Genomic DNA, 16,287 nt, shown 5'->3' with positions numbered 1-16,287 from the left:
CCTTTACTCATTAAAGTCACTCACAAGTATACATTCCTTTTAGTTGTGACAAGCTACCCTAAAGTGAAAATGAAGACAGTGATCCTATTTGAAACTAAATCTCTCTGACTCATGTCTGTTTAAAGGCAACACTACACTCCTTTTTTCTATTACAGAATGTAGCTGGTTTTCTTTTAGGCCACCAACCAGCACTCAAATCATGACAGAGACTTATGATTAGTTACGAATGTACAGCCTTACCTTATCCTTGTTACTTGCTAGAACTTATAATTTAATTAACCTGTTTCTCTTCATCTACATTTTTATGCAGGGCTCTCTCTCTCTCTCACACACACACACACATACACACACACACACACACACACACACACACATACACACACACACACACTCTCTCTCTCACTCTTTCTCTCTGTGTGTATCTTACTTTTCTGCTATCTCCATGGCTGGCTGGCTGCCTGGCAGCTATCTGGCTTCTAGCCCTGAGCATGTCCCTCACGTTCTCCCTCATTCTTTTTTTTTTTTTCATTTTAATCTCTCTCAAAAATAGATTTGTCCTTCTATTTATTTTCTGCTTGATGGCCAGCAACACCTATCCCTCAACTGCCTAGCTATTGGCTGTTCAGCTTTTTATTGGAGCAGTCAGATGCCTTAGCTAGCAGGCAAGGTAAAACAAATGCAACACATTTGCACATAATGCAGCATAAACAAATGTAACACATCTTTACATCGTTAACCAAGGCGACATCAACAAATGTAACACACTTTTACACTGTTAAAATTATATTCTGCACATTAAACAAATGGTAACACATCTTTGCATAATTAAAATAATATCCCACAATATCAAAATATTTAAGCACAAGAGCAGAGGAATAACTAACTGTTCAAATAAATGGCCAGTAATTTAAGCTCTAATTGCTTCTATAATAGTATTTTCCAAGCAGAATTCTTATGTCTATTTGAACGATATTAAACCATCTTCTTTATGTAGAAATGATGGACTTGATAGTCTCTTAATGGAGTGCCTATCTCACTGCTCCTAAAATTAGTTTATGTGGATTTAAGGTGAAGGAAGATAGCCTTTTGCCTAGAGGTATGGTGGTAATTCTTTTTTTGCTTAGAAACTTGGCTACCAAACATCTTAGAAAAATGTAAAGGTTACCAAAAATAAAAAATAAAAAAAAATAGCAAGCAAATCATAAGCAATGCCTCTTCCAGTCAAGTGAAAAACTGTTAGTATTTTGACATACTTACAGTACTTTTTTGTAGTTGTTGTTTTAAAAAAAGGTTTTTCTGTGCAACATCTCTGGCTGTCCTGGCGCTAGACCAGACTAGCCTAGAACTCACAGAGATCCACCAGCCTCTACCTCTTGAGTGCTAGAACTAAAGGTGTACACCACCACCACTTGGCTACTTTCAGGAATTTTTAAATAAAACATACAGCTAAAGCCTTTGGATTATCCACTATGGTGTCTCCAGTCTTCTGTATGGAACAACCCCGAGCATGACTAATATTTTACATAGCCTTTTCACTGAACAACCATTACTACTTCCTTTCTCCTCCTCCTCTTTCATCTTTCTTTAAGGTGCTGGGAACTGAGCTCAGAATCTTATGGATTATTGAGCTCTGTCACCAGACCCCAATATATTTCAGAACATATCCCTTTGTCAAATATAGATCTACTATATTTTCAACTTTCATACTCTTTTATTAGACGAAAGACAACATTTTATTTATCAGTTCACTATTGAAAATATGAGTAAATTCTCTGAATGGTAACTTCCTGGTGTCCCTTCACTCCTTAACCTTCCCATTTGTATAATCAGGAGCATATTCGGTCCTTTGAATACGAGTTAAGAAGACAGAGCAAAATGTTTTTGGGTATTTACCGGTGGAAATGCCCTCTTTTTAATTATGCCTCAGATATTGTAAAATGGCAAATTATTTAAGATATTATTCTTAACATCAACTAATCTGTTCAATGTTTGCATTAATCTTTCTCATAACTAGTCACGTTCACTTTGTCTTGCTGTCACTGTGCAGAATGGAAATGTAATTTCCCAGAGGCTTTAAGAAGTGGGGGAGTACTAAATGTGGCTGAAATTAGGTGATTAATAATTTACTTTTTGGGTCATGAATCAACTTCCTTGGATGCTAAGGGCCACTTGCAAGCCCAGTAGTGTGAACAGTAACAATGCTCTTTTTAAGGCTTCAGAACTCTCAAAGGTTGGCTGCCCAACCTAATTAAACTTCAATCTTCTGATACCAAATTTATTTCTTCCTTGTACTGAATTTCCTCAGATCTTCTTGACAGGAAAATGTCACTCTGCCTGGCAGCTGATAGACAGGTTATGTAGCACTGTAATTGGAGAGAAAAGGATAGCTTTAAGCTACTGGATTTAATGGCTATGTGTATCTTTTCCCTCTAAGGTTTCCATGACAGACACATAAGGCCTTAGCAAATAGACCTGATGCCATTTTCCCCCTGCTTCCTCCAGGGGTAATTATCTTACTCCATCAATAGTGCTGTCAGAAATTGGGCACATAATTCAGCATTTAAATGAACAAGCAATGTAATATTTCCTGTCCCTAGTGGAATGCTTTGCCACTCACATTCTTCTTTGTCACTTGCTCACTCTTGATATATGTCCTATATGCACTCCTTGAATGGCTTCTCTCCCTTGTGTTTCACTGCAGATGTTGGCTTCGACTTGACACCTACTTCATTTGGAGTTTTATAGGACCAGCGACCTTGATAATTATGGTGAGAACTCCTAATTAACTATGCACTTCCCAGGTCAAGATATAAAATTTCCACTATTCATGTACTATCTTAAATTTACATAGGTTAATTTGGGTAAACCATGTACTTATATGACCCTACATAACTCAAGCAATTAGGCATTCATTATAGTCTATTTTTATATTGTAAAATAGTTCATCAAACTGGTGGAAAAGGAAAGTAAGCATTTGCAAGAGTAAATGGCTACTCAAGAATTCACTTCTACATAGTCTAGACAATTGAACAATGATTACTTTAACTTTGACCGCAGCATGTTTCCATTCCTTTTTTGGGGATAATTGGAAATGAAAATAAATAGGAATTAGAAAATTAGGTGTGTGTGTGTGTGTGTGTGTGTGTGTGTGTGTGTGTATGTATGTATGTATGTAAACCCTTAAGACTTCAAAATTTAAGAAAACATTTTTACTTGTAAATGGCACAACTAAATGTGTTCTGAAATCAATCCTCCTTTTACTTTTATCTTTACTTATTTAATAAATAATATATTTATTTAATAAACAATACCTTTATTTCCCATATCATTTGTTGTAATTTAAAAGAATCTATTAGTATCATTTTACCATTGTAATCCTAGGACCCACAAGATGGCTCATCAGATAGAATTGCTTGCACTAAGCCTGATGAACAGAGTTATATCCCTGGGACTCAAAGGGTAGAAAGGAATAAACTACTTCGAAAATTATCCACTGACACTTATATACACACCATCAGGTGCACCTTCCATATCCATCCCATACACAGAAAAACAAATTTCATTAAAAAATACAAGCTACTGCTCATTTTTGGAAGGAAGTATAAGGCTAAAATTTTCTTCTTTTAAAGCTTTTAGGGATAAATATATTTTGAAATAAGAAAATAGTTTCAGATTTGAAACCAATAATATGTTATATGTATACATAATATTTATCTAGGTATACACATATGTAAATATTCAATGCATATATGTATACACATAAACACACATGTATGTACACATAATGGAAAAATCATATTGTCAAAAATCATTGACTATTACTCAAATATGTGAGAGACATAATAAGTCATTCTGTAACCAAAAAGCATTTCAGAAAATGAAAGAAAGGAAAGGAAATAAAGTCAAAGTAAGTAAAGTGATGATCCTGGACAGCTTTATGTCAATATAAAACAGGTTTTCCCGGAAGTTGCATTTAGTTTAGGTTAAGCTTTTAGCCACTCAGTGATGTTAGTTTGTTTTGTTTAAAATGTTCTCCTTTTGTTTGATTTTACTTTAGAGACTCAGAGATCACTGATAAAGAACAATGAAGCTGTATTGTAGTGGGATTGTCATTGGAGCATTTGATTGAACTTTCATGGACTGCATCAGTCCCCGACTGTAGACTGTAGAAGCTAGTAATCTATTCAACTGCAATTTAGCATTTGACTTTCTTCAGAATAGTGGTTCTCAACCTGTGGGTCATGATGCCATTGACAGAACTCTATCTTCAAAAATATTTATATTAATATTCATAAAAGTAGCAAAATTAGTTATGAAGTAGCACTGAAACTAATTTTATGGTTGTGGTTCACAACAGCATGAGAAAATGTATTAAGATTTCATAGCATGAAGAAGGTTGAGAACCACTGATTTGTAGTATTGACACAAGGCATACAGGTAATTTTTACCAGACTATGTTCTTTTAAGTTATAGACATTTTTTCTGGCTTTTATGACATAATAATACCATGAGAGAACCTCTGCTTACAACTTAGTCTACTATAGCAGCAGAATTTAACCAGTATTTTCTAATCCATCTTACTTACTCATTCAAAATATACTGAGGTTGGTATTTGTATTTGTAGCCATGTGTGGCAGTGTATATATATAATCCTAGAATTTGTATTGAGAGGTAGGAGGGTGACCATAAGTACAAGGTCAGCATGCTCTATACAGAGAGGTATAGGGCAGCCAGGGCTGCATACTGAGACTGATTCTAAATAAATAAATAGTATGTGATAAAAAAAAATTAGAATCTGTAAAAGTGCCTCACTGATCTGGTGGGCCAATTAACCCTGTAACTACCCAGGCCCACAACCAGGTTGGGCCACCCATCAGAGATCCGCTAGAGCATAGGTGTAGTGTGGTGGTGGTCCTGCTGACACAGGGCTACAGGATCTCAACAATACAGGGCAACAATGAGACATCCAGGAAGAATCCCAGTGAGGGTCAACTGTCTGTAGTGTAGGAGAGAGCAGGGTCCTCGTACCAAACCAATGGGTCTTTGCATGTACAGATGTCTGCATAAAGGGGTTTACTACATGACTCACTGTGTCACACTGCAGCTTCCATGAAGAGATGTTTTTACCCCTTTCTTTCATTTTTTATCTTAAATTTTACCTTGTTTTATTGGGGGGCAGCAGGTTTCAGGGGCAGAGAGCATATGTGAGGTGGTGGGAGATCGGTGGGATTGGATATATGATATGAAAGACAAAAAGAATATTTTTAATAAAATATTTTAAAACTATATCTCTAATAACTAAATGGTAATTGTCTATAATTAATCAATCTAGAGACATTTTCAAAGAATGTCAAAGTGAAGTGTTAACTCTCTTAGAATAATTCTGGGACTTTGGGGATTTGGTTTTCTTAAGCATGCACAGGGCTTTTAGCCAGGCATTGGTGGCACACTCCTTTAATCCCAGCACTCAGCAGGCAAAGGCAGGCTGATCTCTGTTAGTTTGAGGCCAGCCAGTCTATAGAGCTAGTTCTAGGACAGGCTCCAAAACAATACAGAGAAGCCCTGTCTAGAAAAACAAAACAAACAAACAAGCAAAGCATGCACTGGGCTGTAAGCTGTTTCAGAATTTCAATAGCATCCTTCCAAATTATTACTGATTTTGCATTTTGTATGTATTTCGTAGAGCCACATTTTGTAACTCACTGGTATCACAATTTGCAAAGCTGGCATCTTGCCTTTACTAAAGCATTAGAGTGTCAACTGTGATTCAATTCCTTTAAGAGTCTACTAAGAACTAATTTCCCGGAACAATTCATGTGTTACAGGGAATGGACTTGCCTTTTATTTTTATACTATGATTATCTACATAGCATTATCTTTTGCATTTCAGCTGAATGTAATTTTCCTTGGGATTGCTTTGTACAAAATGTTTCATCATACTGCCATACTGAAACCTGAATCAGGCTGTCTTGATAATATCAAGTAAGTGATCTTAGTTTCATTTTTATAGATTATACTTTAAAGTCATTTCTAGTTTATATTGTAAAAAATTATATGACCAATTATAACAAAGTTCAGTGTATTGATTTTGTTGAGTAAGGTTATTTTTATTGACAGTTGAGGTAACTTAATCAGCCTACACTAAATGTAATCAGACTCTCTCCAAATCTACCTTTCCTTGTAAAGTGTAATTTATAAGTATACTTTTAATATCTACATTCACTATATCCTTTAAAGAAGTACAGCATTTCTAAATGAGAATAGAAATCATTTTATAGTGCAGCAACTCTATGAAATCTCTTGCACTGCACTTAGTCCCTCAAAGCAATGGTACCTGCAAAGGTTCCAGCAATAATGTTTCCTGCAGTGATTATACATGCAGTGATAGTTTCTGCAGTAATTGTTCCCTCAGTGATCATATCTATGGCATAGGTAACTGCAGTGATGGTACCTGCAGTGATTACATCTATAGTGATGGCACATACAGTTATGTATGTGCAGTGATTATACCTGCAGTGATGGCTTCTGCATTGACAGTACCTGCCATTGCATTTGTTACTGGATGAGAACTGGTATTATTTACAGGTACCAAAGGGAGAATTTCACACTACTCTGCAACATTGAGTCTGACTGCTCATGTTGAAGTTGCTTGTAGCTGTCCTGTTATCCTTCTGAGAAGGGAAGTGCATTTATTAAGAATGTTTTACCCAGAATGCCCAGGTCCAAAAACATAGAATCAATCTTAAGTCTTTCAGATTTGAGAATGTTTGTGTGGAGTTCATGTAGAGTTTGACGGTTGAGAGTTCATAATCTGAAAATAAAACCCTGAAGCCATCTAAAACCTGAAGAAGAAAAATCTGAAACTTTCTGGTCATCATGGTTGGATTTAGGAGCTTGTTGGGTTAAGACTTTCCCTCAAAGTGATTCTGAACCTTTATTTTGAAATGTAAACATATGTTCTAACTTAACTATCTTTGGAACATTTATACCTTCTCCTAGGAGGTAGCTCAATCATCCTTTCAATTTCAAATATCTATCCTTTATTGTACATTTTGCATGTTTTTATCCACAGACAAGTACTAAGTATGAAGAAACACAAAATATTCATATTGCATGTTAACATACAATTAAAGTACATATAAAAGCTAAATTACATTTTCAGAAGTCTCTGAATTCCTCATTATAAGCAAAATGTATCTTAATTTACTTAATGGCTTTGATATATAATAAAGATATTAACACTGAGAAGAACATTAGTCACACACACATTGCATTTTCATGTGATTTCTTATGTTATGTATCAACTTGGATTTAGTTTTATTAAATGAATGCACACTCAGGACATGTAAAGGGTACCCTGAAATTTCCATGTGCTTCAGAATCCTCCTTGAACTATGTCAGACAGCAGTTCTGTGACTCACTTCCTAACTTTCTATATTTGTGCCTGACAGTTGCCATGACAAGTGTTTCAGAATACCATGGTATATTAAGATGTTAGTGACAAAGATTATTGACATTAAGTAGTTAATTTTTGGTGAATGAATAACTTTCATAAGTTAATTTAAAAGAAAAGCTAAGGGGTTAGGAAAGTAAAAACATTTTAAAACTAAGTAGAAATTTTCCACACTGAAGTACTGTCTCATATTCATAATTTTACTTTCATGTTACAATAATGATTATTACTGAATCATGTACAATTAAGTTGTCATTCTAAAAAATTCTGTGAATCCCATACTGTTTCTGATAAAAGTGAGTTTTGATAAGTTAAATAGCTACATAAAACACATTATTCTGATGATAGCATACTTAAGTCACTATATGTTACATTTCAGACCTTTCATTCTATATTGTAAACATTATCTAGATAGTTTTTAAAATACAAGTTGGCAGATAAAAATGAAACTTGATCTTTATTTCAACATCTCTCAGGGTAAAACTTAAAGAAATTTTGCAATCCTTGACCCATCTCCAAGCAATTTAGTTTTATAAACTTTTTGTACATTCTAACATTTCTTTAACTCTATTACCTGTTCTCATTACTGTCACATATTGTAAACATATTTTTCTATGTAGTTTTGATAACATGTGCTGTTTAGAAGAATAGTCAAATACACTAGAAATAATAATTACATCTAATAGTATTGGTCACATTAATTTTTATAACACAAAGCAAAATGAAGTCACTAGTAATATCTTGATTTGCATTCTGCCTGACTGCTTACAAGATTAGATAACTTGTAGAATACTTCACTTTGCTGAGTCATGAGTCCCTCCTTACAATTGTTAATGAATGAAGCATACCTGACATGCAATGTGCATAGGAGTGTAAAGCCTTGGATGATGCTTTCAAAAGATTCCATGAGGGAAGACTGGTTGTTAAAATGATGACTTTAAAATAGAGTTGTGTGTATGGCTATGCTGACAGAAAAGAGCCAGCAATAGTTTAAGACTGTGAGAAAGGAAACAGAGGAGTCATTGTCATAGTTATGACCTGAGAAATTGTTGGCAATCATAGCCAGAGCAATGATGGAACAATTCACTACCTTACAGTTCAGAAAGTCCACTCTTCAGTTGTGCTAAAAGAAGCCACGGAGACTAAGCTTTGCTCACTGTGACAGAATGGAGAAAATAATGATAGTGTCATGTCCTATGTTGGTGGAAACAAAGTAGACTACTAAATTGAGGGACTTCCTTCCTTCCTTCCTTCCTTCCTACCTTCCTTTCTTCCTCCCTCCCTCCTTCCTTCCCTTCCCTCCCTCTCTCCCTCCCTCCCTTCCTTCCTTTCTTTCTTTCTTTTTTTTTTTTTTTTTTTTTTTTTATCAAGATAGGGTTTCTTTGTGTAGCTTTGGAGCTTGTCCTGGCACTTGCTGGCCTCGAACTCACATATATCTTCCTGACACTACCTGCCGAGTGCTGGAATTAAAGGTGTGAGCCATCTCTACCCAACAAATTGAGAGAGTTCTACTCAAATTCCTCTATACAGAAAGATGACCTCTTGAAGTTCAAGAGAGTGCATGGGAGAAAAGTAAATCCATCTCAAAGAAAAATTCTTTAACACTTTACTAAATCTGTAGGAAATTTCATTTCATTTAAATTGTATTGTATTAGGTAAGAAGCAGTAATAAAGAATTGACAGGGATGAAAATAGAAGTGTGGAGAACATTCTATTTCAAACACTAAACAGAAGACATGTTGTATGGCTGCTGCAAAACTAAAGTGTAATTAGAAATTGGAAGATTTGTTTTATGACAGAATAAACATGTCTCAAGCATACATGCACTTATTCATAGCAGAGCTTCGAAATGCACTACAGTTTTAATAATAAAACTATTTATTATTTTTAATTGACCCTTATATTGTTTTACTTGTTTCATCACTTATCACAACAACCAGATTGTACAAATAATTTTATCTTTATTCCTCTATGAATAAGTGAAATCCCAGAAGCAGTTTCAAGACTATTATAGCCAAGAGTTTTTATTCATGATGGCTTTGCTTCTAAACCCTTTCTAAAGTACTTGTTCTTACTAAGTTTTATTTCTTTTGTGTTTATGCGCAGGCTTAGAAACTTTAAAAAATTTAGAAAGTCTAAATATTTCAGTTAGAATATTCCATTTACATTTAATGTGATTATTGATGTGATGGGTTCATTATATTAGTTTCTACTTACTGGAGTTTATTCTCCTCTCCCTCCTTTATTCCTGCCTTTGATAAATAACATTACTGTACATTCAATTTTATTTTTCATATAGGGGCTAGCTGATCAGTGCACTTCTTATCACTTGTTCCAGAACGTACAACAGAAATCATTAAATTAATATAGTTTTATTTGTAAATGATCTTTCACAGATGTTCACTTTACACACAGGTACACAGACTCATGTATTCTGTAGAATAGAGATTTCCTCCTCATTCTGTTTCACTGCAGCCATTTCCTTTAGTTGCTGTCATCTTTTGCAGACTCTCAGTGATGATTCTATTATTTTGTTTCTTTTTTTCCCCTACATTGTTTTTGGCTCCTTCTGCTATGAGAGAGAGAGAGAGAGAGAGAGAGAGAGAGAGAGAGAGAGAGAGAGAGAGAGAGAGAGAGGAGATATCTTGAAAATATTAGTTCAGTCATACAATGTAACTGTTCAGTTGTTCTGTTGAGAAAAAAAACTTTTCAAAGGGTCCCATTACATTTAAGTCCAAACTGCTTTTCCAAGTCAGTTAAACCTTGGTGATCCTCCTCCTCTGTCTGCTTTCCTTTAGTATGAACCCATCAATTCACTTTAGGCATGTGCTCCTTTCCTCGAGTCTTTATCACTACTCACTTTCTTTCCCTTCCATCTTGCCTGGCTGATTCCTATTACTATATTTAATTTAAATTATATTTTATCATTTTAAAAATATGTTGTCTTATTCTTCAGTTTCAAAGTAACCCCAGAGTCCTCATAACAAGCTCCTTAATATTAGCAAAGAACACTTATTTGTCTAGCTCATTGCTGTATTAATGGTATGCTGTGAAGAAGAAGAAAAAAAATCAATAACATGAAATAATGTTAGTCTAATCATAGAGAAAATGAAGGATGCTAATTCTCGGGCTTACTTGGAAAGTAATTAAATTAAAGAGTACACATATACTTGCTGATTGCTTTTTATTTGTTCCTTCATTGAAATGGGTAATTACAAGAAAGATGTAATTCCAATCACTAGAATTTTCTGGTTGATTTTCTCACTATAGTTAGCGCAGACTGTAATCATAGCAAAAGTCCAATACATTTAAAAGTAATGTAATATATATAGACTATTGTTGAATTTTTGCCAGCCAAAATTAACTTATGGTGTGGCTAAAGAATATAAACTTTTAATCTACGAGACATGTGGAACACTCTACATTTACCTTCAAAATAAAATCTCACAAATTCTCTAGTCACACATTTTCTACTATTAAAAAGATAAATGATTTAAAATAATTTCCTATTTAGTAACATCACAAGTTATTTTGAAGAATAATAATAAATAGTAAAAGTTTCGTGCTCATTTGGGAAAAAAAAAATAGAGCCTTTCTGTGCATTTCCTAAAGCCATTGCTTTCCTTTCATCTATGCACAGGTTTCTGCACACAGGCCTCTGACTTTGCCCATTTATGGTTTCTTTAAGTCATCCACCTGAATATTAAGGGGATCCATCCACTTAGCTTTCTTTTCTTCATTCCTAGTTGTCAATGTGGTTATTGATAAACTGTAGCAACTACTCAACTGTCAATCCCATTTCGATGTGTGTATGTGTTCAATCATGGGATGGTTGCTTATATGTTCTTATCAAGTTATACCAAGGGTTTTTAATCAGTTTTTCTCTAACTAGGAAATAAGTACATCATTGTATACTTTTTCATGATGATAATCATGTGCAAAAAAACCCCCACATCTTATATTTGTGCACATTGTAGAACATTACCTTTAAAAAATTGGAGATGAAGTCTCACCTGGTTTAGATGCAAACGGTCGGACTCAAGTGATCCTTGTGACTTGGTCCCTTGAAATGCTCCATCTGTAGAATTGCACTGCTGTGACTGTCATGCTTTGATTATTTAATTTAATCCACTTGTATAAAAATATTCTGCTGCCGCTGGGTCTTAGTATTTTCAACAGTGAAAGCTATGCTCACTTTCTATCAAAATCTCATTAGAACTTGTGTGACTTTATTTACCACATGGTGTCATTAAAATTATGCATCATGTGATCTTCTTTTTAAAAGAGTCTTTTTAGAAAATAAAGGCTCTGGGAGTGAAATGTTTATTTAATTAATAAATTGGAAGTTCTGTAGTTTTAGAGGGGGAAAAATATATTTTCAGCAAGCTTAAACACCTGCTATGTTAAAAGGAGCCCAAGAAACATCTGAAAGCATCAGAGGAAAAGAGAAAAAAGGCTAACAATACAGGAATTAGCTGCACTTTTTAAAAAGGTAAACTTTATTTGAGTAATATATTTCTAAATGTTGAAAACAATTAAGTCAGAATTATATTTGGCTTCACATTTGTCCATTAATATTTCATGGAATCAAGATATATTAGATTCTATAAATGGGAAGGGTAATTGCCATAAGCTTGAAAAACAAAACAGTATCACAGGAAGATTTTAATGTTTATATTTTCCTTCACATTAATATATCAAGATATATATATAGCCTGCATATAAATATATAGCCTACTTTTCAAAATTATTTCATTTTTATACTATAGTCACAGCAATAATAAGAAAAGAATCTGAACTTTATGAGAACATAAATTTGCTACAGAGTCACAGTTAATAAAAGTGTTCATAAACCTCAAAGTTTTTTCGGTGAGTAGTTGAGGAACATATTTTGGGACAGTTTTCATTTTCTTTTCTTTTTTCTTTTGAGACAGAGTGTCACTCTATCACTGGCTGGCCTCATTCATATTCATATCATTTATTCATTATTGGCAATAAATACACAAACACACAAATGGCAAATAAAGAAATAGTGATTTGGGGTGTTAATAAGGAAGTTCAAACTAGTACCTGTAAGCTTAAACATAGCTTATATCTCCATATAATTTTTCATAGTTTCTGTCACCATTACATTATTAAATCATGTAATTTAATTTGGATCCCACAACTTCAGAGGGTTAGGATCCAGGATGCTAGAACAGAGGAATTCCTAAGAATTTACATCGTGATCCACAGCAGGAGTAGAGAGTGGTGGAGAGCACAGAAATGACCAAATTATTTGATTCATCAAAGGCCACCCCTAGTAACCCATCTCTTCCAAAATGACCTTACCTTCTAATCCTTCTCAAATAATTCCACCAAGGGTCAAGTATTCAAATATATGAGCCTATGAGAGGCATCCTTACCCAAACCACCACATGCATTCTTACCTTTCTAAACACATTAATAGAGTCAAAACAAGCACAAGGGCTCTATGGTCTATTTGACAACTGGATTCAGTTCAAGCTAGTTACAACATTACTTAATCATTATTTAGTCCTTCGCTGATTACCTCGATCCCACCATTTAAAAGCTGAAAATCGTCAGATTTTCACAGATTTACATAGGCTTGCGTTAAAGCAATGAAATTGACAGTCTTTTCACATCCTCCCACTTTTGAGACTTATAATTTCAAGTGTTCTGAAGTAGAAAAAGAAGGGTCTCTTTTGGAGGCATTTTGTTAAAAATGCATTAAAATTCCCATATCTCCCCAAGAACCGTGTTTTATGAATGAATGCATTCAGCCCACTTTGTATGCTGAAAGCTGACATTTGAAAAAACCGGTTTGAAGGATGATAGTTGTAGGTACACTATTATCCACTATACCTTGAGATTAAATTGTGTTTTCATGCTTCCCTCCTGATAATTGGGTTTATATCAGATAGAAGAGCAGCAATGGCTATCTAAGGCTGTATTAAAACTCCCAAAAATCTTCCTAAGGGGAAAATATCTTAATAATGAAAATGTAAAAATTAGCATCTTCTTTGTTCTTTACATAGGCCTCAGATCAGATTGCTTTTATGTTTCAAAGGAAGTGTGCCATCAGGTTCATAGTCTGAATCTAAATTAGCTGCTTATAGAACTGACTTTTGCGCAAAAGAGGAAAGTGCATGTCTTTACAAAAGTGGAAAAATGTCTGAAAATAATCACAATTAAACATCATTTTTGTTCTAGATTAATCATGTATTTTACATGTCTTAACACATGACTTTAGATTCATTTAATAGTCTCACTTGCCCATTAATTTATTCAACACACATGAGTGTGAACTAGGGGTTGACTCTAGGCACTAGTACAAGCAGAATGCAGACTAATCTCTAATCCCAACCATCCAGGGGGCTAAAGTTTTAAAGGAGAGTTTACAGACTCTACAGATAATGTTATAGAAAGTTTAAAAGAAAAGAATGTGACTCTAAGGATACTAAATGAGTGGGTTGTTACTGCTGACACATTTTGGTGTAGGATAAAAAATTTTCCCAAGTACTTATACAATATCCCAGTTTCAAATATTTTACAGGCCAATGGAGTGGTGAGAGCTAGAATTTCACTTGGATTCATCATGCGTAAATCCTTGTATGTTTGACTTGTTTTCGTATTATGAGTCAACTGATTGGCAAATTAACCTTCACAACTGGCTTCCAAAACTTACATATTAGCTTCTCTGTATTTGAAGTGAATATTTCTCCCAAGCAAAAATAGCAGGCAGACGTAAAGCCTTTGTTTTTTCTTATTCTTCTGTTTTTTTTAATCAGCAATAGCAATGTCACTTTGTTTTCAAATCATATCTCTTATCTGTCCTTGAACAGTGTTGAATGTTTATGTCAATAGTGACCTAAAATGAAAATCTATTCATGAAACTGCTCTATTACAATTAAAATGTGCAGACAGTACAGTAGGGTGGCAGGCATCTTGAGCTGCTTAGTCCACACTTGGGAATTTAGTAATCTAATTTTCTCTTGACTAAATGGCAATGGCTGTTGAGTTATTTCACTACATAATTGAGCATTTTTATAAGATCTGTCACCCAAGACTTTGGCTCTCTCCTTTTTCTTTCTTTCTTTTTGTTAGTGTGCATGTGCTATTGAAGTGGGCATTCTAGAACACTCTTCATGTCTGTTCACAGAAGCTGGTGTGTTAAGCCAGGCTGACTCAAAGTCTACTCTGTAAAATTACTGAGATTGACCTAAGTTTAAAGTTTAGCCATCTATTTATGTTATTAGGAAAATAAAGCAGGAGCAAATAGAAACTACTTATTGGCAAAATTATTTATGTTATTGGGCATTTATTTATTGTGTATACCAAGTTTAATTTGCACTCTGGTCTGTTTTCTTTGCAAAATGTGGTTGATATTGCATTTATTCAATTCTTAGTTTTATGTTTATTTACTTATTTATTTTTGGTTTGGTTTTATTTTCATTGAATTCACTGCTTGTTTTATTAGCGGTAGTATAATAAAGTCTATAAAAGATTGCTCATTCTATCATTACATGCTGAAAAAAATAATCTCTCTAGTATTTATAAGAACCCTACATAGCTAAATTATTAAGATCATTTTTTTTCTACTGGACACCTTCCTTTTTTAATGAGATATTATAATTCTTGGTGGCTTTCCTAATCTTTTTTCTTTACTACTGAGAGATGATTTGACCTAAAAAATAACTTCTTGTAATTTTTCTTTATCCTGTGTATGTACATATGTCTGTGCCATTACATTAAACTGTTAACTTTTCCCTTTATTTTATATGTTCTTAAAAGAAACCTTTTTTTGTTTGTTTGTTTTTTGAGACAGGGTGTCTCTGTGGCTTTGGAACCTACCCTGGAACTTGCTCTGTACTCCAGTCTGGTCTCGAACTCACAGAGATCCACCTGCCTCTCTGCCTCCTGAGTGCTGGGATCAAAGGCATATGCCACCAATACCCAGCTACAAGAAATTCTTAAAACTAGGAATGAGAACCATTTTCTCCATTTCATTTTATATTCTGTAGTGTATTATATTTTATATTTTTCTTAGAGTTTTATAATTCACATTTTATGTTTATCATTTTTTTTTGTAAGTAACACCATGATCCCAGTTACAAGAATGCCTATACCAAATTTAGCCTTTTCCTGCCAAATTCCATTGTCATCCTCCTGCATGAACTCTGCCTTGTGTCATCCTCCTGCATGAACTCTGCCTTGTGCTCCCTTTTGGTTCCATGGACAGTATTTATGCCTCTGTACTCATACCACCTATTGCTGTAACTTGCTCATTATCTGTTAGAAGAAGTCTTTCCATTTTCATCATCTCTGGAAAAGTGTCTTAATTATTGAAGGACTTAATTTAGGTTTCATATAAATTTTAGATTTTTAATAATTGTGTGTATTCTTCTTTAATTATAGTTGCATTACATGCACAGTTATTTAGTCAGGAAAACTAATATATTTAAATTTTTTACTTAGGTCAACCATGCCCTTATGTACCTCTTTGTTAGTTTGATCTTCATGAAATTTAATATTCATGATGAATCTTAAATGTTCTGACTATCAGATAAAACCTCTACATTTGACTCCTTCAACCTTAACAAATCCAAGTAAGCTAACTGATGATGGAGATAAATAAACTGAGGTTTTCAAACTTCAGGGATTTTTTTTTAAATCTGTGTAATGCATGTCTTTAGAACAGAAGCTGTCAGAAAACTTTTATCAATCAAGTTTAGCTTTCTCCTATCATCCAGAGAAACATGGGATTGGTTTTCTGCATTAATAAGGTATCTTTGAATATCACATTACAATTTAGAAATTTTCAGCATGTATAA

The 16,287-nt window shown here is 34.1% G+C and overlaps 1 protein-coding gene across 29 annotated transcripts in view; it reads left to right on the top strand.

Annotated features, from left to right (window-relative positions):
• Adgrl3 (adhesion G protein-coupled receptor L3) overlaps positions 1–16,287 on the top strand; it is a 734,924-nt gene that overhangs the window by 648,039 nt on the left and 70,598 nt on the right. For all 29 annotated transcript variants that reach the window (XM_051198505.1, XM_051198478.1, XM_051198481.1 and 26 more), the window contains 2 exons: positions 2,702–2,768; positions 5,891–5,982. In XM_051198505.1, the coding sequence (XP_051054462.1) occupies positions 2,702–2,768; positions 5,891–5,982 (159 nt within the window). The remainder of the gene's footprint in view (positions 1–2,701; positions 2,769–5,890; positions 5,983–16,287) is intronic.

Source organism: Phodopus roborovskii, unplaced genomic scaffold (assembly GCF_943737965.1).
Source record: "Phodopus roborovskii unplaced genomic scaffold, PHOROB, whole genome shotgun sequence".
NCBI classification, from domain to species: Eukaryota; Metazoa; Chordata; class Mammalia; order Rodentia; family Cricetidae; genus Phodopus; species Phodopus roborovskii.
This window is presented reverse-complemented; position numbering and strand designations above follow the sequence as displayed.